This window comes from Leuciscus leuciscus (assembly GCF_965113295.1).
Source record: "Leuciscus leuciscus genome assembly, chromosome: 25".
Taxonomy (NCBI): Eukaryota; Metazoa; Chordata; class Actinopteri; order Cypriniformes; family Leuciscidae; genus Leuciscus; species Leuciscus leuciscus.
The window spans coordinates 10452218-10478340 of record NC_138724.1 but is presented as its reverse complement, the minus strand read 5'-3'; the positions used below and the strand labels follow the sequence as shown (position 1 = coordinate 10478340).

At 38.8% G+C, this 26123-nt stretch overlaps 1 protein-coding gene and 1 long non-coding RNA gene across 5 annotated transcripts in view; one reads left to right on the top strand and one right to left on the bottom strand.

The window, feature by feature from the left end:
• Window positions 1-412: 412 nt before the first annotated feature.
• LOC309491057 (mixed lineage kinase domain-like protein) overlaps window positions 413-26123 on the top strand; it is a 41631-nt gene continuing 15920 nt past the window's right edge. For 3 of the 4 annotated variants that reach the window (XR_014202912.1, XM_082160476.1, XM_082160478.1), the window contains exons 1-7: window positions 413-519; window positions 22225-22677; window positions 22789-22905; window positions 23645-23828; window positions 24830-24930; window positions 25012-25147; window positions 25262-25346. Coding sequence is in view for 3 of the 4 variants with exons in the window: in XM_082160476.1 (XP_082016602.1) it covers window positions 22230-22677; window positions 22789-22905; window positions 23645-23828; window positions 24830-24930; window positions 25012-25147; window positions 25262-25346 (1071 nt within the window). In the remaining variant the exon portion in view is untranslated. Of the gene's footprint in view, window positions 520-652; window positions 1177-22224; window positions 22678-22788; window positions 22906-23644; window positions 23829-24829; window positions 24931-25011; window positions 25148-25261; window positions 25347-26123 lie in introns of those variants that run through there. The other variant, XM_082160477.1, reaches the window with a different exon arrangement.
• On the bottom strand, window positions 10502-12571 carry LOC309491141. Its single transcript, XR_014202933.1, has 3 exons — window positions 11704-12571; window positions 10788-10821; window positions 10502-10537 (listed from the first exon to the last, which is right to left on the bottom strand). It is a non-coding gene; the product is annotated as an uncharacterized lncRNA (long non-coding RNA).

The window sequence follows — 26123 nt, the reverse complement described above, 5'->3', positions numbered from 1 at the left end:
TTTTTTTTCCTACTATGGAAGTCATTGGGGTCCATCAACTGTTTGGTTACCGACATTTTTCAAAATATCTTCTTTTGTGTTCAACAGAAAAAAGAAATTCATACAGGTTTGAAACAACTTGAGGGTGAGTAAATGATGACAGAATTTTCATTTGTGGGTGAACTATCCCTTTAAGTTGAAAATTATTTGTACAGCCAATCAATTATACTCAATTTAAAAAAGCAACAGAACTTAAGTTAAGTTGAAATAAGTGGAATTTTTTTTACAGTATAGTTTTTATAGGTCGTTTGTTGTTGTTTGATGTTTTGAAACTTTGAACTTTAAACAGTGCTGTTATATGTTTTCCTGGTAATTTGCCGTGCAGTTTTCATACTCTACACTTTGCCCTCCCTGTTTTATTAAGGCCCAGCCCCTTGAACATGTCTGGCCTCGCCCCTGACTGAGACTAGCTGTTTTCACATTCCTGTGTCAGACTGAATAGGGTTTTTGCCAGTTTTGACAAGATAAAGTAACTTAAACGTAAGTATAAGTTATGTATTTACATTTATAATGTATTTTGGAATTGTTTTTTTTTTATTTTACAGTCATTGTGCCATAATCATAATATGTTTACTTCTGTTTTTCTTAAAAAATTACGATTATTATGTCAGTGCAATAACTCTGAAGTATCTGAGGTATCTGTTTTGATTCAATCTAAAAGTATTTTGGAGGGTTTGTAAGAAAAGTTGGGCTCTGCTTTAGAAGTACCTGTTTTATAAGCTTTTAAATACAAAGACACAAGTGTACAAAGGCTGGAAAGGATTACCAGGACAAAGTCAACAAAGAAGTCTAGATTACTCCATATAAAATGTTTAGGTATGAAGGGAAACATGATTTTTAGCTGATGATGTACTGCAAATGCAGTGGCAAGCTCAAAATGAAAGGAGATTTCTCAACGAACTTCCTGTTTGTGGTTTCTGCTTCATGCAAAGATTGTGAAAGTAACTTTGGTTTACTGGGTTTCTTTTCGAGAGACAAGGTAGTCTCATTTTAACATGCAGTAATGAAGTAGTTTTCAATGATAGTTAACTTTCTTCAATTATTTTATGGTAGGATACCTTTCATTGGAAACATTTATTATGGCAAGAATAGTGCTTCTAACAGGAATGAGAAAATGGTGCGCATTGATTTGATTTTGTAAGTTTCACTTCTCCTTTCATTATAATGCATATGAGGAATAGATGCCATAAAACGTTCTACGTTTTTGACATGTATTGCCTTCACTTTCCTCTTAAGTTTGTTTTTCCATGATTGCATTTGTTTATTTTTTTCATTCAGAAGCAACAATGAAAGCCATTAAACATGTATTTCAAATTTAACCTGCTTTGATGCCTCCTGTATAATAAAACTGTAAAACCTTTGCACCCTATGAACCTCTGTTAGCTATATAGACTGAAGTTGTCACGTGAAAATATAGCTGTAGAAAAGCAAAGGAGAAGTAGGTTTAAAGATAATCTGATAAACATTTGATATCTGAAAAAAAAAAAGACTAGGTCTAGTTGTCATGGGGAGATTATCATGATGGATATATTTCTGTATATTCAGTTCCCTATCAGTCAGTCACGTTCGACGTTACGTCAGAACTGAACTGAAGAATTGAGGAACTCACCTGAGAGCCCAATTACCTTCGATTGTAAACTAATGAGTCATCATATTGGCGTGCAAGATTTGTATTACGCACCATCTGAAGCGGGTATGTAAGGAAGCACTGACAGTCACGATCGCTGCCTAATGTGTCTGGGCTTAAAGCACACTGAGGTTGATTCTGTGGATGAGTCATGTACCCACTGCGGGAAGATGACCATCACAATGATAATTTCACCGCCTATGTCTCTGACCCAAACAAATTAACTGAAATCCTCACTGTAGTAAAGGCCGAACTGTTGTTTCAGTCAAGTCAAGTCATCTTCATTTATATAGCGCTTTTAACAATGTTGATTGTTCCAAAGCGGCTTTACATTGATAATAGGAAATTAAAGTAACAGAGATTGTTTTGGCTTTATAGCAGCTCTAGAATAAAGTTATTGTCCAGCTAAAGTTAATTTGATTGATTCACTTCCGTCGCAACGATCATTAGTTATTAACTTAGGGGCCGCTAACACAACACCGTTTTAACAGAAAACTCTTTAAGTTCTGTAAAAGCAAAACAAAAATTAACAATAACAGCATCACAGCATAAGAGACATTAGGATTCAAATTGTCCTTAAAAGATATTTATTTATTTCAAGAAATTTTCCCAATCCATCCACAGACCAGCTGCAGGCGGAGTGAGACTCAGAGCAGAGGTGGGCCAGCTTCTTTATAGTGTTCTTTCCAAAAGCTATCTTTTACAGCCCCCACTAAACAAACGAAAACAGAGGAACCCCTGTGGCTCCCCTAACCCCGGGAATCTTTACACCTCTGAAGTCTCACACACACCTTCCAGCTGTATAAAGAAACTCAAAATAAAGCCAAATAAATGTATGGCATTTCATTTGTTAAATCATTGAAAATAAAATACAAAGAAAATATAAATTTTTCCATAACAATTCCTCCTCTTTATCATTCTCTGATAAACGATTTGTTTTCATTAACATTAGTTTTGATTATAACAACTTAAAAACACGCTTGTTTCTAATTCTATATCAAACCCATAAATGATGAGTTGTTTCAAGTCTTTACATCACAGTTACCTTTCATATCACTCTACTTGAACCTTGAAAGAAATAAGAAAAATAAAATAAAAATAAAAACTTTATAGCAAGCAAGTAAACATTTTATCTGAAGCCGGGCTAAATGGATAAGCACTGTTACCGTATTTCCCGATAAATCGGACCCTCAGTCACTCCAGTATAAACAAGAAATAGTATAGATTGTCATAGTAGGAAAACCATATCAATTTAACACCCCTGGTTGATTTGAATAAAAATGTTTACCAATAAAATTCAAAGATTAAAAGTAGAATAAAAATCCCTCATTTCAAACCCTGCATCCTTCTAACCAATGTAGTTGTTCAAAATGGTCTTTCATAGCTTATTACACATCAGTTAATAGATTTTCTACATTTGCACCAAACAAATCAATACCTCGTTTGATTCAATCAAATACAATCATCAAAATCATCACAAAACATATTCTTCTGCTAAACTTAAACCATCAGTTGGTCCACATCTTTCTCCAGAGGTGTTGATCATCTCGTTGCCCCATGGACGTTCCATCTTCACCATTTTGACACTTTGCGCATCGTTGAAATGGTCTTTCCAGCGTGGGCAAGAGAGGAATGTTTCTAGCACATATCCTTGATCTCTCGCTTTATTCTTCGCGTTGGCGTGTGGGGTTGCTGATGTTGGTTGGTTTAGTTTAAGGTAAGATGCTTGGATCCAGGTCTAACACTCTTCAATCATTTTCAAATCCTTACAAGGTTTTCCCTTAGATCACGATCGCACCCCCACTGGAATGAGTCATTTACTGTCTGCTGTCACCTGTGAATGCAGACCTTAAGTGATTTTGTTAGTGACCGCTTGTCTTGTCGTCCCTTTTGGTGTGACCTGTGGAATTTTCAACCTGAAACATATCACTGGATAATTTCTTTCTCACTGAATAGCACTCAGGGTCCTTTTCCCCTGAAAAACACTCAAACCACGTTGCTCATGTTAACAAAACAATACAGAATCAGTTCTGTTTGGTTCAAAACATCCTGACATCCTGCAACATGAATATTTTAAGTTAGGCATTGCACAGTGTTAGGCACTGTTTCTTCACTTTGCTCATGTTAGCCAGACAATATGTATACATTTGGAACAGAATCAGTTCTGTTTGATGCAATCCGTTCTGACATCCTGAAAAATAAAAATGTTAAGTTATGCGCTGCGCAAGGTGTGGCATCTTTCTGCCACAATAATGACCCAGGCCCGGATTACTAGTCAAATTCATCTATAGTCATTGTTTTCACTGGGCACAGTCTGCCCTGCCCGTTCACTCCTGTATGACAAGATCAGCTGGTTTTAGACAAAAGGTCCTTCTAACCCCCTGGGGCTTTCCTAAATGCAAATGGTCCTTTTGACCCCCTGGGCTTTCCTGTCCTTCTGACCCCTCTGAAGAGTTGAAAGGCTCTTATCTGACCATTTATTCATGTGTGTGTGTGTGTCTTTGCTCATGCCATGTGCGCAAAAGTCTGCATCTTCTGTAAAGAAAAACAAATGTTGAGGTTATTGTCACATAGTTTTCTTTTGTCTGCTGTGCTGCCGCATCTGCCCTGGCGTTTCCTGTCGAAACAATTCTTGTTATTAGCACACTTAAAAATACAAACAATGCACACAGCAATTTTGTTCGGGGGAAAAATGACTTCTTGCAGGGCTTTTACCCAATTAAACCCAGTGTCCTTCCAACATTTATCTTCCCACCTGTGCAAATGCTTTCAGCAAATGTGACCCCCTTAGTAAACCATATTTGGCAACTGTTATCATCCTCCTCTTGATGCACGAGATCTCATCTTGTGCATCAATTTAACATAATAAGATTCTCTTACATTTATCAGACGCTTTTATCCAAAGCGACTTACATTTCAAGATACACATTTACATTCTTATCAGTTCTTGCTTTCCCTCGGAAATCAAACCCATGACCTTGGCGTTACAGGTGTCAAACTCTAATGTTTGAGCTACAGGAAAACTGCAATATTTGTTCATATTTATTTGGTAACATTTGTTTGGATAAAGTTTGCTAACCCAAACATTGTCCTTCAGCCAAATTTCCTTTAGACATCTTTCTTTGCCTCTTAAACAAAAATATTACTTAAAGCCACAATTTCATCTTCTTATCAAATTGTTTTAAGGCAGCGGCCCTGAGTCTCACAGCGTATCCTGCTTTTCAGGCCTGTTGTTGGTCTCGCAATTCAGTCATCTACAAACATTCTCCAGGTCATCAATTGGTCAGGTCAGGTTGTGGTTTCCACACTTCGTCAACGTCAGTCGAATAACAATCTCCCCCTTTTTACAATACATGAATTAACACTCACACTCATCCCTGACTATGAACCGCTCATATTTCTATAAATATTTCATATTTCTATTATTTTCTCTAAAAAGATTTAAATTTTAAATGACATTTTAACCTTACATTTTCCTATATCTTTTATCTAATGTTTTTATTTATGGCCTCTTAACCAGTTTCAAAGCATGTCTGTTCATTATTCATTTGATTTTAGAAAAGTCAGCTGGATTGTTTGGGTTCATTATCTTACTTTGCTTCAGCTTTCTTTGGCTGACTGATAACAGAAAGACAGATAGAGTACCATCCCTTCCTCCACTCAAACAGTCTCTTTCTCTCTCACTATAAGCAAATAATCTTTTCAACAGCCTCCTAGAACTGTAACTAAAATAATCATAGTCATAGTCAACCCTTAATGGTTCACAAATGTCAAAATACAAATGTTTGACTCAAATTAGAACCATTACAACAATCTAAAATACATTATGCTATGATCTTTTTTTTAAGGTTATTTTTAGTTTAAATACTCAATTCACCTAACCTTCGTTTTTCAGAAATTTCTCTTGACTCATCACAAGCTGTCCTCATCTTTAGCCACCACCATGTCTAACGACCTTCAGAAGTTAAAACTAGTTCAATATCAAACATTTTCCCTTGCCCATAAGGCAACCAACATCATGTTCTTTATGTCACATCTTTGATCTTCTGTTAAAACAGAACGGTCAAATGTTTAAGGTGACAAGCTATTCGAAGTCCCTGTAATCAAGATGGTTGTTGGTTGCGCTCTGTGATACTATTTACATATTACTGAGATTGGATGTAATTGTCTCTATATGACAATTAAGCTCTTTTAAGTGAAGGAACATTTTGATATATATATATATATATATTGGAGTGGAAGTTGTAGGGAACAGCTTATAGACCCCTCTTTGATGCTCTTGGCCCCAAGTAGCATCACAACCACTCCCTTTTCGTAGATAACACCTCCCGAAACCTGGTGGGCAGGTGCCCCAGTGGCGGCATAGCCCCTGGCTTAGGTTGTTCCCTTATGGCCATCAGAGAATCTTACCCGTCTTCAGGATCTACGCCTCCTGCACACTGAGTTATGGCTCTACTTCACTTGAGCAAAATTATCATAGTTTGTGATAATGAAATGTATTTTATTTTTTTTTTATTTTTTTTTTTATATACGAGGTAACCAAGAACCATCATATCCACTTGGAACATTCAATATTGACATTCAGTGTACTGTTACTTCTGTAGCCGGAGCCATCGGCCCTGTTTCATGGTGGAGGTTAATATCAGACATCAGACTAATATCAAGTGGTCCTAAAATAAACTAGTCAACAATGTCACTTCTATCATTTAAGGTCTGCATTATTATTTTAAAGACTTACTTTAAATCATTCAGATTTATTTCTAAAACATTTACAAATTGTCCTCTAAATTTATCAAATCTGAACTGCCTATAGCATGATTTGTTTGAGCTTTTCCATATCTATGATTTTCAACTGAAACACTGTGCTTTACACAGGCTCAGGCAACAGCTTTCAGCTGACATTGAATGAGAGAGAGACTCTTGAGGCATTCAGGACTGATACACTGCATTCTCATAAACTTTTAACTTCAGACTTTATCTACCATCTTTTATCTACTCTAGCCCATCTTAAGGCATCTTTTCCATAAATTACATGTATTGTAATTTAGACATTACAAATTTCCACCCAGAATGAGTCTCTGTTGCACTGAAACTGTGGCAGTTTCAGTTACAGCATACCAAATTCAGATAAGCAAACCTGTTTTGGCCAAATCACAAGCTTATCTTTTAAAATCAACATTAACAAGCTTTTGTTTAATCCAATGCCTTCTTACACATTTTACATTTAGCAACTGTTAATCCTGTAACACTGCTTCTGCTTATTTTATCTTAAAGAAATAATAATATTCTAGTTCTTAATAACGTTTCAAATTTCATTTCAATTTTAGTTGTCAGGTTTTCAATTACCATAATTTAATACCCGACTTCAATGTTTTCTCTAGGAGTTTATCAATCTGCTTCTATGATTCATACTAACTTTTGAGGCTGCGCTCTCTACTTGTCATACATTTTATGATTATCACTATAAATCATTCGTTAGATTTGTCTCTCTATATCATCTAAAACCTTATCAAAGCGTTTCATTCAAAACACAATCATCCTTTTAGTGACTGGTACTTTTAAAATATTTTGCAACTCATTTAGCTCATCTGTAATTTTACGTCAACCGGTACTTTTTATAGTTCTTTCCTTTCAAAAGGAATTCCTTACACTTAATATCTTTCAATCTTCTTAACAACTTTCAAAAGTTTATCTATCAACTTTCTTTTCTCCCTCATTTACTTTTACAGTCATTCAGTGGGCATTTTACAGTCACTGAATGACCCCCCTGACCGCAATAAAACACTCTCTGTTATTCTGCCTACAGTCTTATCACTCTGATCTTTCTAACAGCTCCAGCTTACTTCACACCCCTGAAGCAGTGTGTTCTTATTCAGGAAAATGCAAACAGAGCCACTGATTAGCAGTTCTCTGTATTTTATCCCACTGTCCCAGCTGCAAATTCAATTACAATAGCCGAATCATAATCTTCATCATATTAACATTGATTTACTTTCTAACCCATATTAACACAGACTTTTCTTTAAATTTGTGTTATTTTGGCACTTTCTTTGTTTGGAGCCAGTCAAGTTACTGTTTATCTTTCCAATCAGAATCAAACTTTTACAAAAACATAATCTGCAAATCTCTTTAAACTGAGAGCTTCAGAGCAGAGCTGCTTACAGCATTTGCTCTCTTTTGTATCAGGACTATTCAGTTACTCTTCATATAGTATAAAGAAATTAAGCATGTCATTAATTTCATTAACACTGATTTGATAGCTTATTCTTCTATCAAATGGTTAGTTTGCAGATTCAACTTAATATTATCATTATTCCCCAGTCCCACTTATCTCTACTGTTTCACAGAAACCACAAAATTCTTCAAATCTTGTTCTCAGTCTCTAAATTACACAGACAGCTATCCTAGCCGCTTGCACCTTCAACTCTTGTTATAAAAATATGGCAATCTATTCTTCAATACTCTTGTTTTCATAACATTAATACAATAAAGCACATTCACATCATTATTATTGGCAGAACATTAATTTTCATAAGCAACACGGAAAATCTAAATATTCTAAGCGAGTTTCACAAAGTTTCTGATTAACTTTAGTCACACGTGTCTAGGGAAATTATCTCCAACCCATAATTTCCTTTATAAAACAATATATTTTCCTTAAATGGCTTAATATCAACAAAATATCCAATCTTTGGACATTTCTAATTTGATATTATCATCAACAACACTGATTACAAAAACAAGTATACATTTAACATCCAGAAGCTGGGATGAACAAGCAAGCGCTGTTGCTATACTCCTAGCATAGCTGGACCCTTTAGGTTCAAAAGACAATGGTTGTCAAAATAAACATCATTTCAATAATTATTTTATCTCTAAAATATAGAATTTTTCCCGTTCTGCTTAATGAAACATTCCTTATCTTTATATCATGTTAATCCCTGTTAATCATACTCAATGCCTTATTTTTATCTAAAACTCACTTTTCATACCATTTCAACTTAATTTGACTTAATCAGGCGTTCATAAATATGAATTTTATCTTCCCCTACATGCCAGTTCCTTCTGTATCTGTTCAATCCAACAATTCACTGTTTGTAATTTCCATCAGGAAAAACATTCTATCTTCCCCTACATGCCAGTTCCTTTCTGCATTTATTTTCGTTTTCTTCTATCTTCTTCAGTTCAACAAACTACTGTCTGTTCACAGTTTTACATGCTGAACACGACTACAACAACCTTTTGTTTAACAATTATCCGTTTCCCAATTTCTTGCATGCATTTCTGGCCGTAATTTTTCCCCATTTTACAGAAAACCGGTGTATTAAAATTTTGTTCAAGCTTGCTTTGAGATGACCCCATATTGGCTGATTTCTATCTCCCAGGATTTACAAAATTGACGCACGTCTAATAATCTGTGAGACGTCTCTTCACAGATCCGATTTTGTCAACTCAAATCGGCAAGGGTAGCAAATATGCTTTAATCAGCTGTGGCTCTTCCGTCCACTTACTTAATCAGCTGTGGCTCTTCCGTCCACACTGTAAAAAAAAAAACTGTTAAAAAACGGTATTATTCCGGCAGCTGGGGCGCCAGAAAATTACCGTAAAATAACGGCAAAAAACAATCTTGTTAAAATACAGTAATTTTCCATAATTAAATAACAGATTATATCTTTAATATTACATAAAATCTTATGTAATTATTGGGATTTTTAACGTTTAAAAAAAGTCATATACACCTTTAAAACAATTAAATACTGTAAATTTAAGGTTTTATACAATTATTTTATATAATAATGCTGTCTATCTACAGTAATTTTCTTTTAATATAGTTTTTCTGTGTAAAATAACAATGAAATTATGTATAAAAAATGCACACAAGTACATAAATTCAAATACAAATGTTTGTAAATTTACAGTTTTTATTTTTATTTGTACCGATCCAATTTCACAACATCTCTAATTAAGTTCTTAATAATAGCAAATGTACAGTCAATTTCTTTTAAATTAACTAAATGTATGAGTACAGAATACCTGCATATTTACAGTATTAGTAATTGAACAAACACTAAACATCAAGATAAGTGATTGATAGGAAAAAGATGCTTAGTATATAATTTAGAACATGTAAATATATCCACAATAAAAAGCAATTACTGTATACCTTTACAGTATAACTTATTTTAACATTTACAATTACATTTTATCCAAAGTGACTAACCAATTAAGATAATAATTAAAGATAATAAAAAGCAACAAGTGCAGTGACAAGTCCCAGTTAGTCGCACAGTACACATAGCAAGGTTTTTATTTTTTTTACAAAGATATAGTATTATTGGGTGAAGAGTTTATGAAAAAGATGGATCTTTAGCAGTTTCTTGAAAATGTGTTGAGTTGCGCCGGTCATTCCACCACCAGGAAACAGTCCAGGTAAATGTCAGTGAAAGTGGTTTTGTGTCTCTTTGGGATGATGGCACCACAAGGCGCCGTTCACTTGCAGAACACATGCTTCTGGAGGACACATAGATCTGAAGCAGTGAGTTTAGGCATAGGGCTACCTTTAAAGACAACTCTTGCTGCAGCATCTGGATCAGTTGCAGAGGTTTGACTGATACTGGAAGAGCTGCCAGGAGAGCATTACAATAGCCCAGTCTGGATAGAACAAGAGAGTTGTGTAGCTCCGATAGGAAGGGCCTGATCCTCCTAATGATAAGGCAAATCAGCAGGATCACAGCAAGTATGTTTTGGCTGAAAGTTGAACCATAAGCAGTTCTGTCTTGGCAAGGCTGATTGAAGGTGAAGGTCATTCATCCAGCAAGAATTTTCCATCAGGTAGGTTGAGATGCGAGCAGCAACCGTCAGATCATCTGGCTGGATTAAAAGGTAGAGATATGTGTCATTAAGATATTAGTGATAGGAAAAGTCATGTTTCTAAATGACAGAGCCTAGTTAAAAAAAAAGAAAGAAAGATGGGTGGAATCTAACACAATCGTAATCTTGCTGTAGCAAATCCAAACCTTGTGCATACTTTTAGTGCAATCATATGGAATCAGAAGACTGTTATGAACATATGGAATCAGAACCATTATGATTTTTATGTTTTAATGAATTCTTCCCATACCTTGTTTGCCATGATCATCTGCTTTCCACGTGACCTGAAATCACACACACACACAAGTTATTTTAAAACTCAGTCTTAGATTTACACATGTCAGAATATGTTCCATTGGGACAATGCAAAAACTCAACTGACTATGATCTTGAAGCTGAGCTGGAAAGGCCAGCAGTAATATTTTGAGCTGCCATGTGATTTTAGCTAAGTTACATTTATAGAAAGTAACATTAAATGAATATGATTTACTGTGACCTAGACCTAGATACACCTAGGGGTTCATCATGTTGTATTCATATTCTAGTCTTCCTGTTCTAGGCTTTCCTGTATCATCAACAAGTACGTTAAGTTACAGACAGTATTTCGATTTCTTAACGGTCTTAATAAAGTTAGTCATGTTAACTATTACGAAATAAACAAAAGAAACACAGTAGGCCTATTTTTAGTAAAACTGTGGCTATTACAATGGTAAAAAAAATCAGCTAAAAACGTGTTTACTACAATTTTACTATAATAAAATAAAGTTAAAAAAAAATTTACAAAAAAAAAAAAAAAAAAAGTGAAAAATAAAGTTTTCAGCTTCCAGACATGGTTTCAAAATGTCCCGCCATTTAAGAGATTGGTTTACTGTTACTGACTATCATAACGAAGATTTTATACACAATTATGGACTTTAATATGAATAACAAGTCTACTAAAGATTGTTTTAGGTCTATAAGTTAACAAGTAAGTTAGAGTGGGTTCAACTGATCTTTCTTAACACAGATCGATAATTGAAAAGACCCATGCTGCATTTGTGTTTTGCCCTCGACGCCAGTTATGACTGAACATAATTTAAGAATGCTAACGTTAGCATGGAAACAGTCTAACCACTTAACACAAATGTAATATAAAATATCATTTACATGTAGTATTAGACTCTTACCTCAGCCGTTGATCGGTCGGGATGAGGTCTGCTGTGACGAACCAGGCTCACTGAAAAAGGGCGCGTTATTTCCGGAATGACTGACACCAGACTACAACTAATATGTGTTCAGCAGCGCTCCTGCTCACGGCTGCTTCTGTCGAATACGATTATAGCTCTGAATTCAAATCTCCCGCTTGCCCTTGACACAGATCGACGACAGAGACAGATTTGTAGCTAACCGTTGTGGGCTGGGCGGGACTAAGCAACGAAACGTAATGGCGGATAATTTGAATCTGCGCGCGGCCGCGCGCGCGGGCACACACACACATTCAAACGCACACAAAGCCACGCAATGTGCAGCAACGCAGATTTGGAAAAACGATTCATAAAAGACATAAAATATAGGCCTAAATGAAATTTACGGGCAAATACAAATGATGATCAAAATGAACATCTATTTGCAAGACAAAATTAAAAGATTATAAATAATTAAATAGGCCTGCCTAATGTGTGGACAAATCTTAAAACTCACTTTAACCCCCACATGCTTAATAATCTTTAAGGAAAACATGTTAAGTGACTGCTGATTTCTGCAGTTATACCTTATTTTCTTTGTTTTCTAATTCCACAGAAATAATCTGTAAAATATTACTTAATTTTTTATGTAAAATTACACATAACCCTATAAAATTACAGATAATTTCCTTTAAAAAACGTTAAATTAATGTAAAACCACAATAAAAGCAATTACCTGTAAATTTAATAGTGGATCTTTAAATTACAACAAATATCTGTAAAATAACAGGTATTCACTGTATAATGACAAAACGGCAAAATTCTGTAAAAAATACAGACAGTTTCCTGTAAATTTACAGTTTTTTTTTACAGTGCACTTACTTAATCAGCTGTGGCTCTTCCGTCCACCTACGAGCTAGTTTTCGGCATAAAATTGACTTGACAGGGCCCTATGCTACACTTTAGAGCCCTGCTTGTTACAATCTCCCCCTCGAAAACCTTCTCTGCCCGTACCAAAGAGATAGTTCCAGCCACTATGGTTCATTCACAGTTATATCAATTTACACCCGACAAAAAATTTAATAATTTAACTGTCTCTTACCCGAGATGCTTTTACTGCTGCGAGTTCTTTCTGAATCCAGTGATGTTTCTCCCTGGCCCTGATAGCAGCTTTGGCTCTTCTCTCTTAAATTCGGCGAGGTAAGATCAAAGCCTGTGCTTTGAGATGATCAGTTCGTCAAATCCGCTGTCAGGACCAGAAGAAAACCTCAAGGAGTCCCATTCTGACACCAATTGTAAAAGCAAAACAATAATTAACAATAACAGCATCACAGCATAAAAGACATTAGGATTCAAATTGTCCTTAAAAGATATTTATTTCTTGCAAGAAATGTTCCCAATCCATCCACAGACCAGCTGCAGGCGGAGTGAGACTCAGAGCAGAGGTGGGCCAGCTTCTTTATAGTGTTCTTTCCAAAAGCTATCTTTTACAGCCCCCACTAAACAAACGAAAACAGAGGAACCCCTGTGGCTCCCCTAACCCCGGGAATCTTTACACCTCTGAAGTCTCACACACACCTTCCAGCTGTATAAAGAAACTCAAAATACAGCCAAATAAATGTATGGCATTTCATTTGTTAAATCATTGAAAATAAAATACAAAGAAAATATAAATTATTCCATAACAATTCTTTCTGCGCAAATTTCAAAAACGCGAACCAGTGAGAACGCTGATGGCGTGCACATGCATATTACGAGTTCAGTCTATAGGTATGCGCGTTTGAATATATGTTCACAGGTGTGTAGTCCTTCCCTACAAACCAACCCTCAACAAACTACTTGTCTGGCCTTAAAATGTATAATACAGCATTTTTATCGGTTCCGTGTAGCCACGCGAACCGGAATTATCCCGACAACACTTTATCTGTAGAGAGGTAAAGGGAGGGGAGGGAGGCCTTCACAGGGGAGATACTAGTTGACATTTCAGGACTGCGCTGTCTTTGTGTCCAGGCGCAGGTCCTTCATCAGATCTGGATACGGCCTGGATCCGGTGGACTGCAGTAAACCTCGGGACAAACAGAGAGACTAATATTAGCATGGACGCCATTCTTCTTATGACGTAACAAGTACATCAGGATTTATGGGAAGTGTTCCCGGTTCCGGCTAACCTAATCTATGCAGCCTAACATTGAATTATACAAGTCTATAATGTGTTATGTGTATGCTAGGTCAAAGAGATGTGTTTTTAGTCTAGCTTTGAACTGACAGAGTGTGTCTGCTTCCCGGACAATGTTAGGGAGACTGTTCCAAAGTTTTGGTGCTAAATAGGAAAAGGATCTACCGCCAGCAGTCGATTTTGATATCAACTGGCCGGAATTTTGAGATCGCAATAGACGTGAAGGACTATAATGCGTTAAGAGCTCGCTCAAGTACTGCTGAGCTAAACCATTTAGTGCTTTGTAAGTAATCAGCAATATTTAAAAATGTATACGATGTTTAATCGGGAGCCAATGCAGTGTTAACAGAATTGGGCTAATATGGTCATACTTCCTGGTTCTAGTAAGAACTCGAGCTGCTGCGTTTTGGACCAGCTGTAATTTGTTTATTACGCGTGCAGGGCAACCACCCATAATAGCATTACAATAATCTAGCCTTGATGTCATGAACGCATGGACTAATTGTTCCACATTGGTCAATGAGAGCATATGACATAATTTAGATATATTTTTTAAGATGGAAACATGCGGTTTTACAGATACTAGACACATGACTTTCAAATGAAAGTTTTCTATCAAAGAGCACACCCAGGTTCCTAACCGACGACGAAGACTTGACAGAGCAGCCATCAAGTGTTAGACAGTATTCTAGATTAATACGTGAAGATGTTTTTTGTTCAATAATTAGAATCACTGTTTTGAGACTTCCGGTTTTGCCATGTAGTGGAGAGACGCGTGGTGTCAGTGCTCTGATATAATTTTCGTATTTCATTTCCATAACACTTTATTTGTGATCAGTTTACTTTATTTTTTATCAATTTACTTTAAACGGGTCAATTTTGGATCCGGTAATCTGTTCCTAATGAGCAAAGGTGCACGAGCTGGCGGTAAAATCAATGCCCAGACCAAGGCGTCTCATCTTGGCCCTGACAGCGGCAACATGGCAGATGACGCTCTAACCCCGCTGACAAGTTGGTTAGCGAACTCGAGAAACTAAGGAAAAATATAACTGGTGAACTTACTGCGCTGCTGAATTTGTCACTTGAGTCCTTTCGTTCGTCTATTTCCTCTATTGGGTCTACACTGGCTACCCAGGCCTCTACTATCACTCACATGGAGACCAGTCTCTCCGATCACAGTGACAGGATAACCCAACTTGAACAGGAGGTCTCGAATCTTCAGTCGAAGGTGACGTCGGTAACGGAGGAGAACGGCGCTTTAAGAGCTAACGTTGAGGACCTTGTCTCGCAGTCTAAACGACAGAATATCCGAGTGGTTGGCCTCCCGGAGGATATTGAAGGAAAGGACCCTAGGCAGTTTATGACAGACTTTTTTTCAGAAGTTCTCGGCGACGTCCTTTCTACTTCACCGGAGCTTGACAGAGCCCATCGTAGCCTGAGACCTAAACCTCGCCAAGGCCAAAATCCACGTCCTGTTATAGTGCGATTTCACCGTTACATTGAGAAGGAAGCTGTGCTCAAGTGGGCGAGGGCCACAAAAGAGATTCTGTACAAGGGACATAGAATCAAATTCTATGAAGACTTCTGCGCTTCGGTGGCTAAAAAAAGAGCCTCGTTCAACAACGTCAAGGGTCTACTGTATTAACGCGGTGTTCGTTTCGGCATGATTTACCCGGCAAAGCTTCGTGTGTCATACAACGGTTCGTAGCACTACTTCGACTCCCCCGAGGCTGCTGAACGATTCTACAATCAAAACATTGCTGAGTAGTGCCTGAGGGACGATTACATGGGTAACGTTAGGCTACTTCAGAGACATTCCTTTTTTTTTTTTTTTTTTTTTTTTTTTAATCACTGTTTTTTCTGAATTAAGTTGTAGGAAATTACTAGTCATCCAATTTTTTATATCACCTATGCATTCCATTAATTTTGTGAATTGGTAAGTTTCGTCAGGGCATGAAGAAATATAGAGCTGAGTATCATCAGCATAACAGTGAAAACTAATTCCATGCTTCCTAATGATATCTCCCAAGGGTAGCATGTACAGAGTGAAAAGCAATGGTCCTAGTACTGAGCCTTGTGGTACGCCATACTGAACTTGTGATCGATGAGACATCTCTTCATTTACTGCTAAAAACTGATAACGGTCAGATAAGTATGATTTAAAACATGCTAATGCAATTCCACTAATGCCAAAATAATTTTCAAGTCTATTTAAAAGAATGTTGTGATCAATAGTATCAAATGCAGCACTAAGATCGAGTAACACTAATAGCGAGATACAACCACGATCGGATGATAGAAGCAAATCATTTGTGACTCTAATGAGAGCAGTCTCAGTACTATGGTACGGTCTAAATCCTGACTGAAAATCCTCGCCAAGGCCGCCTTAATGCACGGGCTTACCTGGGCTGAAGCCCAGGGGCCTCCCAAATTCAGGGGCCTCCCATGTTCAGGTTCATGATGAGCTGAAAAGGTCATTTTGTTTTAACTTGTCAGATTTTGTCGCTGTATGTCGCTAGTCGCTTGTGGGCGTTGGTAGTGCTGTCGCTCTAATGTTATTGTTAAGGTGCGTTCACACCAAACGCGAATAGAGCGTCTGGCGCGAGTGATTTCAGTGTTGTAAAGACGCGTTTACGCGCGAGAGGTCCCGCGGCGCGAATGAGGCAAGACTGCTCGTCTGGCCACATCTATACAAAACACCACCACAAGTGATATTATACAACTATATCATTTTAATTTGACAAGGAATTAGGCTCAAAAGAAACAGTATGCTGTTGGGAGAGTGTTTTTATATTACACACAGCAGTGTTCAGGGATTAAATAATTTACTAGATTAACGATCGATCAATCTACAAATTAAACTCACTCATACTGTCATCAATTACTAAAACGTCATCCGAATTTGACAAATAGGCTAATACATTTTCTTGTCCCTAATAGTCAACATAATGCACTGTAAAATGAACTGCAGCAGTGCTAAACTTGCATCATAAAACTACAACACTCGAACTATACATGTATGAATTAAACTCACTGAGACTGTCGACAGTTTCTTTTCCATGCATCATTTTATTATATCCATGTTTGTGGTTAGTTACAGTCAAATCATATAAAACAGTGAAATCGCCCTTGAACTCTTCGGTCTTGCCGATTCACATGCAATTTCACTCGAGACGGTGACGGGAGCTGAGCTCCACTGAAAGGCTTCTTTCCTATTGGTCGTCGCTCGCGAAAATCGCTTCTCATTTGCATAAAGTTGAAATTTAGTTGCTGTGTGTGGTTGTTAAATAAAGTGTCTTGTGTTTATGTGCTCAGTGATATGTTAATAACAATATTAAAATGAAAAACAATATTTAAAAAAATCACTGTTGTAGGTCTCGAAAGAAACTAATGCATTTTGTGATGTAGATTACCTAGATAGGCTATTACACTTTTTTTAAATGAGACTCTTTAAATTGAGGGGATGGGGGGCCTACAAAACCTCTCAGCCCCGGGGCCTAACATTAGGTTAAGGCGGCTCTGATCCTCGCAGATATCATTTCTTTCTAAAAAGGAACATAGTTGTGAGGATACCGCCTTTTCTAGTATCTTTGACAGAAAAGGTAGATTTGAGATCGATTTAACGAGTTTAACGAATTCTTCCTCTTCTATAGCAATGAATGAATCCATTTTTTCCTTAGGGACACTACAATGGACTGCCTGATGTGATACTGTAGTAGATGGTTGCATAGTAATAATTTTCTCCCTGATGTTATCAATCTTATAAGTGAAGAAGTTCATAAAGTCATTACTGCTGTGTTGCTTGGAAACTTCTGGGCTTGAAGCTTTATTTTTCGTTAGTTTAGCCACTGTTTCAAATAAATACCTAGGGTTTTGTTTATTTTCCTCTAATAAGGTTGAAAAATAAGCAGATCTAGCATCTTTTAAGGCCTCTCTGTATGTAATCGAGATCTCTTTCCATGAAATGCGAAATACCTCTAGTTTTGTTTTCTTCCAGTTGCGCTCCATTTTTCAACACCCTTGTTCCGATGAGGGAACACGACATTCGCATTCTCAACTATTTTGACGACTGGCTCATACTGGTCCACTCGCGAGAGCAGTTGTGCAAACACAGGGACCTGATGCTCCAGCATCTCAGCCATCTGGGGCTTTGGGTCAGCTGGGAAAAGAACAAACTCTCACCCGTGCAGAGGATCTCTTTTCTCGGTATGGAGTTGGACTCGGTCAACCTGACAGCACATCTCACGAACATACTGAACTGCCTGAATTTGTTCAAGGGCAGGCGAGCGGTTCCACTGAAATATTTTCAGAGGCTCCTGGGGCATATGGCATCCACAGTCAACCTCTCAGATTGCTTCAGCACTGGCTTCATGGCTGAGCCCCGAAATGGGCATGGCAACATGACACGTACTGGCACATCAACTGCCTCGATTTGCTAGCAGTGTGGCTTGCTCTGCGCCACTTCAAATTGCTGTTACAAGAAGAGCACGCTCAGATCGGAAAACACTGCGGCCGTTGCGTACATCAATTATCAGGGTGGTCTATGCTCGCGTCGCACGTCGCAACTTGCCTGCCATCTCCTCCTTTGGAGTCAGAAGCATCTGAGGTCGCTTTGTGACATTCACATCCCGGCGAGCTCAATCGTGCAGCCGACTAGCTCTCACAACAGGCCACGCTCCCGGGAGAATGGCGACCCACAGACAGTCCAGCTGATTTGGAGACACTTCAGGGCTGCAAAGGTAGACCTGTTTGCTGCTCCGGACACATCCGATTGCTAGTTGTTTTACTCCCTGTCTGGGGGAACCCTCGGCACGGATGCGCTGGCACACAGCTGGCCTAGGGGCCTACGCAAGTATGTTTTCCCCCAGTGAGCCTTCTCACACAGACACTGTGCACGTTCAGGGAGGATGAGGAGCAGGTCTTGCAACCGGACCTGGTTCCCAGAACTAATGATCCGGTAACACTTTGCAATATGGTTCATTAGTTAATATTAGTTAACATGAACTAAGGGAACAATACGTCTTCAGCATGTATTAGTCTTAGTTAATATTAATTATAACATTTACAAACACATTATTAAAATCAAACGTTGTATTTGTTAACATTAGTTAATGCACTGTGAACTAACATGAACAAACAATGAGCAGCTGTATTTTTAACTAATATTAACAAAGATTGATAAATGCTGTCACAAATGTATTGGCCATTACACTTCCCATAACACCTGATACTTGTTACATCATAAGAAGAATGGTGTCTATGCTCATATTAGTCTCTCTGTTTATCCCGAGGTTTAATTTTTAAAGAAAAGACCATTTTTAAAGAAAAGACTATGTGCCTGCGCACATATATATTCAAACGCGCATACCTATAGACTAAACACAAAATATGCATGTGCACGCCGTCACCATTTTCACAGATTCACATTTTTGAAGTTAAAACGCACACCTTGGAACCTATTGTAAAGTTTGCGTTCTCGAGCCACCAAACACTGTTTTCTGTTTTCAGTTAAAACGATGTTGTGTAAGCTAATAACTAAGTTAATAACTAATGATCTTTGCAACAGAAGTGAATCAATCAAAAACTAACTTTAGCTGGATAATAACTTTATTCTAGAGCTGCTGTAAAGCCAAAACAATCTCTGTTACTTTAATTTCCTATTATCACTGTAAAGCTGCTTTGAAACAATCTATATTGTTAAAAGCGCTATATAAATGATGGTGACTTGACTTAACTTTTTACCAATGATCTTTGTGACAGAGCTGTGCTTTCCTTACTGCAAGAAGGGCTGGAGCGAAGGCTTTCTCCCTCAACCCTGAAAGTGTATGTTGTCCGCAATCGCCGAACATCATGATGCAGTAGATGGTCAGTCTATGGGAAAGCCCGACCTGATCATCAGGTTCCTGAGGGGCCAGAGAAGGTTGAATCCTACCCGCCCTCACCTTGTACCCTCTTGGGACCTCTCCTTGATCTTAGCAGCCTTGTAGGGAGCACCCTTCAAACCACTGCAGTCAGTAGAGCTTAAAAGCCTGTCCTTTAAGACAATACTAGTGACTGCATTGGCTTCTGTTAAGAGGGTAGGGGACCTGCAAGCATTTTCGGTCAACGAATCGTGCCTGAAATTCGGACCGGCCAACTCACTCATCTTGGGACCCTGGCCCGGGTACGTGCCCAAGGTTTCCACCACTTTCTTCAGGGACCAGGTGGTGAACCTGCAAGCTCTGCCCCTGGAGGAGGTAGACCCAGCCCTTGCTGCGCCTGTACGTGGACCGAACGCAGAGCTTCAGGACCTCAGAACAGCTCTTTGTCTGTTATGGAGGACAGCAGAAGGGAAAGGCTGTCCTCCAGGCTACCAAGCCCAAGCTCAGCTATACCCTCTGGGGGTGAGGGCTCATTCAACCCAGAATGTTGGAGTCTGCACGGCGCCTCACTAGCAGACAGCAGACATCTGTGCAGCTGCGGGCGACACTCCCGGGGGCGGTGCAGCGCAAAGAGAAGGCGTGTTCCGGCGCAAATGTTCCCTGGTGCTATTTTGCAGGTTTAGAAAACAATTCCGCCACTGACCAGGAAAAACCTAGTCTAAAGTCAGTGGTGCGTTGTGCATGTTATTCATATGCTATTTTAAATGCGCATGCTTGGCCATAATCAATGTAGCGTGTGCACAACGTGCATACACTTTGCTTATCTCATCTACACACAGACGCAGTAGTTCTCATTTTTAGAAAACCATACATTATTACAAGGAAAAATATTAACACACGAGGGAAATCATTGTTGTGTCCACGAAAATGTGAAAAAATAGGCATAAATCTAGCTTACACATTTACCCAAATTTTTATACGCCTGTTTGCACCTTCAAGTGCTATTTTTAAATCTAAATTGAAAACCTGGCATTTTAATATTATCTTTCTGCTGTTTCTGTCTGTTCTGTTTGGTTGTTTTCTGTTTTATTCGATTTGTTTTTTACTTTGTTCAGCACTTTGGATAGTTCTGCTATGTTTAAATGTGCTATATAAATAAAATTGACTTACTTACTTAACCGAAACTAATTTGGGTGGGTTTTTCCCATCCCCATACAATGTCACTTCTCTGTCTTTTACGGCCTTGACGAGAACGTCGGTCTCCTCGGATGTGAACCGCTCCTGGCGTGCGCCTGGCAAATCCGCCGTTATAATAGCGATCCACATGGAACAAGCGCACCTGCTCTTAAAGGGAATGTGAGATGTCGCTCTGATTGGTTTATTTCACGTTACGACCAAACCACACCTATGAATAATGAAGCTACTTCAGACCAACCCATTTTAGATTTGCGTCGGGCGCAAGAGTCTTTTATCCCGCCGGTATAATAGCAACACCGCCCAAGACCCGCCCACAAAGTTACGTGTGTTTCGCGCTTGATACTTGCATTTCAGATCGTTAAAATAGGGCCCCATATGTTGAGTATCCATATCGAAGTTGCCCCTTTGTTGGCCAGCAGAGGAACTAGATCGGGGCATATCAGAGGGGACTCCACCTCGTCTGAGCACACATATGTTGGCCAGTCCATATGTGTAATCCCCACATGACACCTCCCTATGGGCAGGATGTGGTCTCTGTAGCATCCCTTTCCATAGGTACTTTTCCCAGTGTTATCCAATAGTCTCACTGTGTGGTCAACAGTAGCAGTTGTCAAGTCTCCCTGCATAAAGCCCTGTCCTTTCTCCGCCCCAGCAGGTGTGGTGGGATTAGGCGGCTCACGCAGGGAGCTGGAAGGGGCAGCAATTGTAGTGTTTTGTTCTGACGTCTGTCGCCACAATTGCTGTTCCACTGCTGAACGGCCGGCACACACCGTCTCGGCTCCTCGGCACAAAGTTTGAAGTACGATCACACACGTACTTCCTTATATATCCGCTTCACGAGGCGCGTGAGGCAAATCTCGCACGCCATTGTGCATTGGCTCGTTTAGTTTACACTCCAAGGTGATTGGGCTCTCAGGTGAGATCCCAATTCGTCAGGTCAGTTCTGACGTAGCGTATCTGTTCCCTCCATTTGGGATAGTAACCTATATGTTCTATAAGGTATTTAGTATTAGTCACAGTTTTTTTTTGTTTGTTTTTTTCTCTTCCATTTTTGTTTAACAAATTGGTTGTGTTTAATTTTTACTGTTGACGTTATTGCAAATTTACGAGTTAAATAATCTGTACTGGATTTGTTTGCTTTAGAGCTTATTTTATATTTCAAAATAAAGCATCTTTCACAAATCAGTCAGTAAACAGTAGATTTACATTGTGACAACTTGACATCATGCTTCCGCCATCCAAGACACTTAACCTTAGAAATATTTATTTTTAAATTTATTTTATTTCCAGCTACGATGGACATCATAGAACCAATTCTGGCCATTGCAGAAAAACTGTACGCCCTGTGTGGGGAGGTCCAGGCCAACAAGAAGCGCTGCAAGCGTTTAGCCGACCGCGTGTCCACTCTGGCTAAGCTGGTGGAAGCTGTGAAGGTTCATGGCTTTGGGACTGAGCCTGAACAGGTTATAAATGGACTTAAACAACTTAAACTCACTCTGGAGTCAGCAGAGAGGGTGGTAAGGAAATACACTTCCTTCAGCTATATTAAACGTATCACGAAAGCGTATGAACTCGGCGAGGAGTTCAACGGCCTAAATGAAAGGCTGAACGATGCGGCTCAGTTACTTTCTCTAGCGCTTCAGGTCGAGCACCGAGGGAGTATAGAGAAAGTGTTTCAAGAAGCAACGAGGCGACGGGAAGATGAAGATGACAGGCAGAGTGACTCTCTGGAATTTCGGAATTGTAAGTTGTAGGCTACTTAAAGTTAATGTTGTATGGATTTGAATTGGATTGAAATGGCTACTTTGTAGGATACAACTACGTATTACATGGGATAAATTTTCCTTCTAATAGTGCTCCAGTCTTTAGTCCAGGAGAGCAACAAAATGAACACAACAGTTGATGCTGTGCAAAAGACAGTTGACCAAACGCAAAGAGATGTGCAGGGCATTAAAGACATCCTGGAGTCATGTAAGTACAAACAAGTTGGTCAATAAAACTATCCACAAAAAAGAAAGAAATGTATGCATGTATACACTGTATATCATGAATGATTAATTCATAAATATCAATTAAAGGGTAACTAAACCCCTGGTCAGAGCCTGACTCCACCCACTGGCAATATTTGAAAAATGCTGGAAAAGTAGGCAGAGCCCAGTGGAGAGGGGGCGTGCATCTGTGACGTATCTCTCTGCAGGCAAGGGCGTGGTTAGTTGGTACCCTCTGATGTCAGAGGGTACCAAAACTTCCAATAGGAAAATTCAACTGCAGTAGCCACTGTTCAACCTGAAGAGGGCAGCACTCAGACGTTTTTACACCATATTTTGTAAAATTAAAACACTTTAAACACAAATGTCAAAAAAACGACTTGAATCAATGAACAGCACTAATAAAGCCCCAGTCTTACAGATCATTAACTAAAAAAAGTTGGTTTAGGGTTTAGTTACCCTTTAAGAGTTGGACTACATGACATTTTACAACCTGAACTAAATTTTCTTGTCATAAAATATGTTTCAACATACTTACTGACCCAGACACACATAATTTTACATTTTGTTACTTTTGTTTGCATGTTGGTTGCACCACGTGAATTTGATTTGGGAGACAAAAAGTTTTTTTTTTTTTTTTTTTTTAGAATTTCAAGGCATTGTTGAATTAATATTTAGAATGGTTGCTAAACTGAACAGTTTTATTTGTCATTTGTTGGCAGTTAAAAAACCCTGCCTTCATCTGCAGGACATTAGAGAGATTAAACCAGAAGAGCTGACCTACAGTTTCCCTGCTAAACCACTTCTGAAGTGCAGCCATTCCGAACTATACAAAGGCATGTACAACAAGTTCACTGTGGCTATCAAGAGATACTCATGCCCGCTGAACACCATCCCCAGCCCCAGGTAGATGGTAATGGCAGACTCTGGTTATGGGAAACTGTTCCATAATAGTAATAAAATATATTTTGTGGTCAAATGTTATCATGTCATTACATTTTTATTATGAGTGAGACTAGTCTATAGGGGCTTTCGCACCGGAGGAACCTTTTCATTTTTCCTAGAACTATTGGCAGAAGTACCCGGATGTCGGTGTGTTCGCACCGCAGGAACTAGGAACTAGAATTTTAGTTCTAGGAACTCTTTTGGAGGAACTAATTTAGCTCCTACTTCAGAGTAAGGTCTAAACCAGCACTATAGGAAATATACGTGACGTTAGTGTACGCGGATTGGCCGAACACACGCGAAACACCAGCACCCGACATTTTTTTAAAAGATTTGTAAACACACAGATTATAGCCTATATATTTACTCCAGAAACTAACTCTACGGACATGGAAAACAGTGATAGATGTATAGCCTCTTAACCTTTACGCTGAGGAGAAAATTGAACGCAACTTTGCGTTCCAATTTTGCAACTTTGCTTTGTGGGGACCAAGCTAAACATGATCATTTATTTCTGCTCAGCTAGCAACACTAGACGTCAACCACACGGCATACGCCAATAACTTTTCATTTACTATCTACTTTCTATGTATAACAGTTCTATCTAATAACGTGTTAGACAGATCGGAAACTAATGAACACGGAGAATGCGAGCACTGTTTGTTTGCTCAGGCTCAGTCATTCTCAGCGCCGTCAAAATAAAGTTCTGCAGCGCTGTCAAAATAAAAGTCACAACAACAAGCGTGGCTTACGTCACTTCAGAGTTCCTACTGGCGATGAGAATGCAACCAGAAAAAGTTCCTGGGGGAACCATTAGTTCTCGGGGAACCACTCCGGTGGTTAGTTCCTAGAACTAAGTTCCTAGAACTATCCGGTGTGAAAGCCCCTTATATGGTTTCAATCATCATCTTGACTGATTAAAAAACTAAAATTTCTTTGTTGTATTTGTTCATTCTCTCCAGTGAGTTGAGGAGTCTCTTTAACAAGGAGGTGGAAACCATGAAGCGCTTTGAGTCACCAAATATCTTAAGAATGTTTGGTATCTGTGTCCAGGATGAGAATGGTATGCTAATCTAACTAAAACTTATTTTCAGAGATTGAACTTTTGAGTTAAACACATCTGATTGTTATTGTTTTCTTACAGGACCAAATCCAAGTTACTTGATAGTCATGGAATACTGTGAGAAGGGTAGTCTTCGACAAGTCCTGGACAGTAATAGCAATCTGCCCTGGGAAAGAAAGACTCAAATGTGTCTGGATGCAGCACAGGGGCTCTACAGGTACAAATCTAGTTAATTTATTCTCATTTATGTCTCTTGACTAAAAACAAAGTTCTTAAATACTATAATGAAGGAACTCAATCACATTACGTGGTTATCCTTTGCACAATACAGATTGCATCAGTCAGAAGAAAAGTTTAAAGTGCATGGTTCCATCAGCAGCTGCAGTTTTCTAGTGGCGGCTGGCTACAGAGTGAAGGTAATTTATTTTCTCTTTCACAATATTGCCATAATTTAACCACAACATGTTTTTGTTAAACATAACTCACATCCCACTTTAACCCTGGATTTAACCCAAGTCCGCCATTACCATCTAACTGGTTTGTCCCATAAGAATTGTCCCAAATAAAGGTCTGCATTGCAATATAGAATCTAGTGGCTCGGATCTCGCGTTTGCCGAGGCAGCGCGTAGATTACGGGTCTACTATGCAATAAATATTCTATGGCTGGGATCTCGCGTTGCTGAGGCAGTGCGTAGATTAAAGGTCTGCATTGCAATAAAGAATCTATAGTGGCTTGGATCTCACGTTTGCAGAGGCAGTGCGTAGATTACGGGTCTACTCTGCAATAAAGATTCTGTGTGGGTGCAAGGCATGCACAGTCAGCTCCTGAGGGTGTTGGCTGTGTTCATTGAGAAATATCTTGACGCACACAGCCGTGCATTTTCGGGTGTTTCAGCCTTGCGCCTGATGACTTTCTTCTCGAGAGATGAAAGCCAACTATATTGTCAACGACTTGAATCTCACGTTTGCCGAGGCAGCGCATAGATTACAGGTCTGCAATAAAAGGGACACACGCGATCTGTGAAATAATACTGTTTGGGTGCGACGAGGCATTCAAGTCAGCTCCTGAGGGTGCTGGCAGTGTTCATTGATAAATATCTCGGTGCGCATACATCCGTGCGCCGTCGGATGTTTCAGCCTCGCACCTGTTGACTTTCTTCTCAAGGGAGGGATGAAAGTCAAATATATTGTAA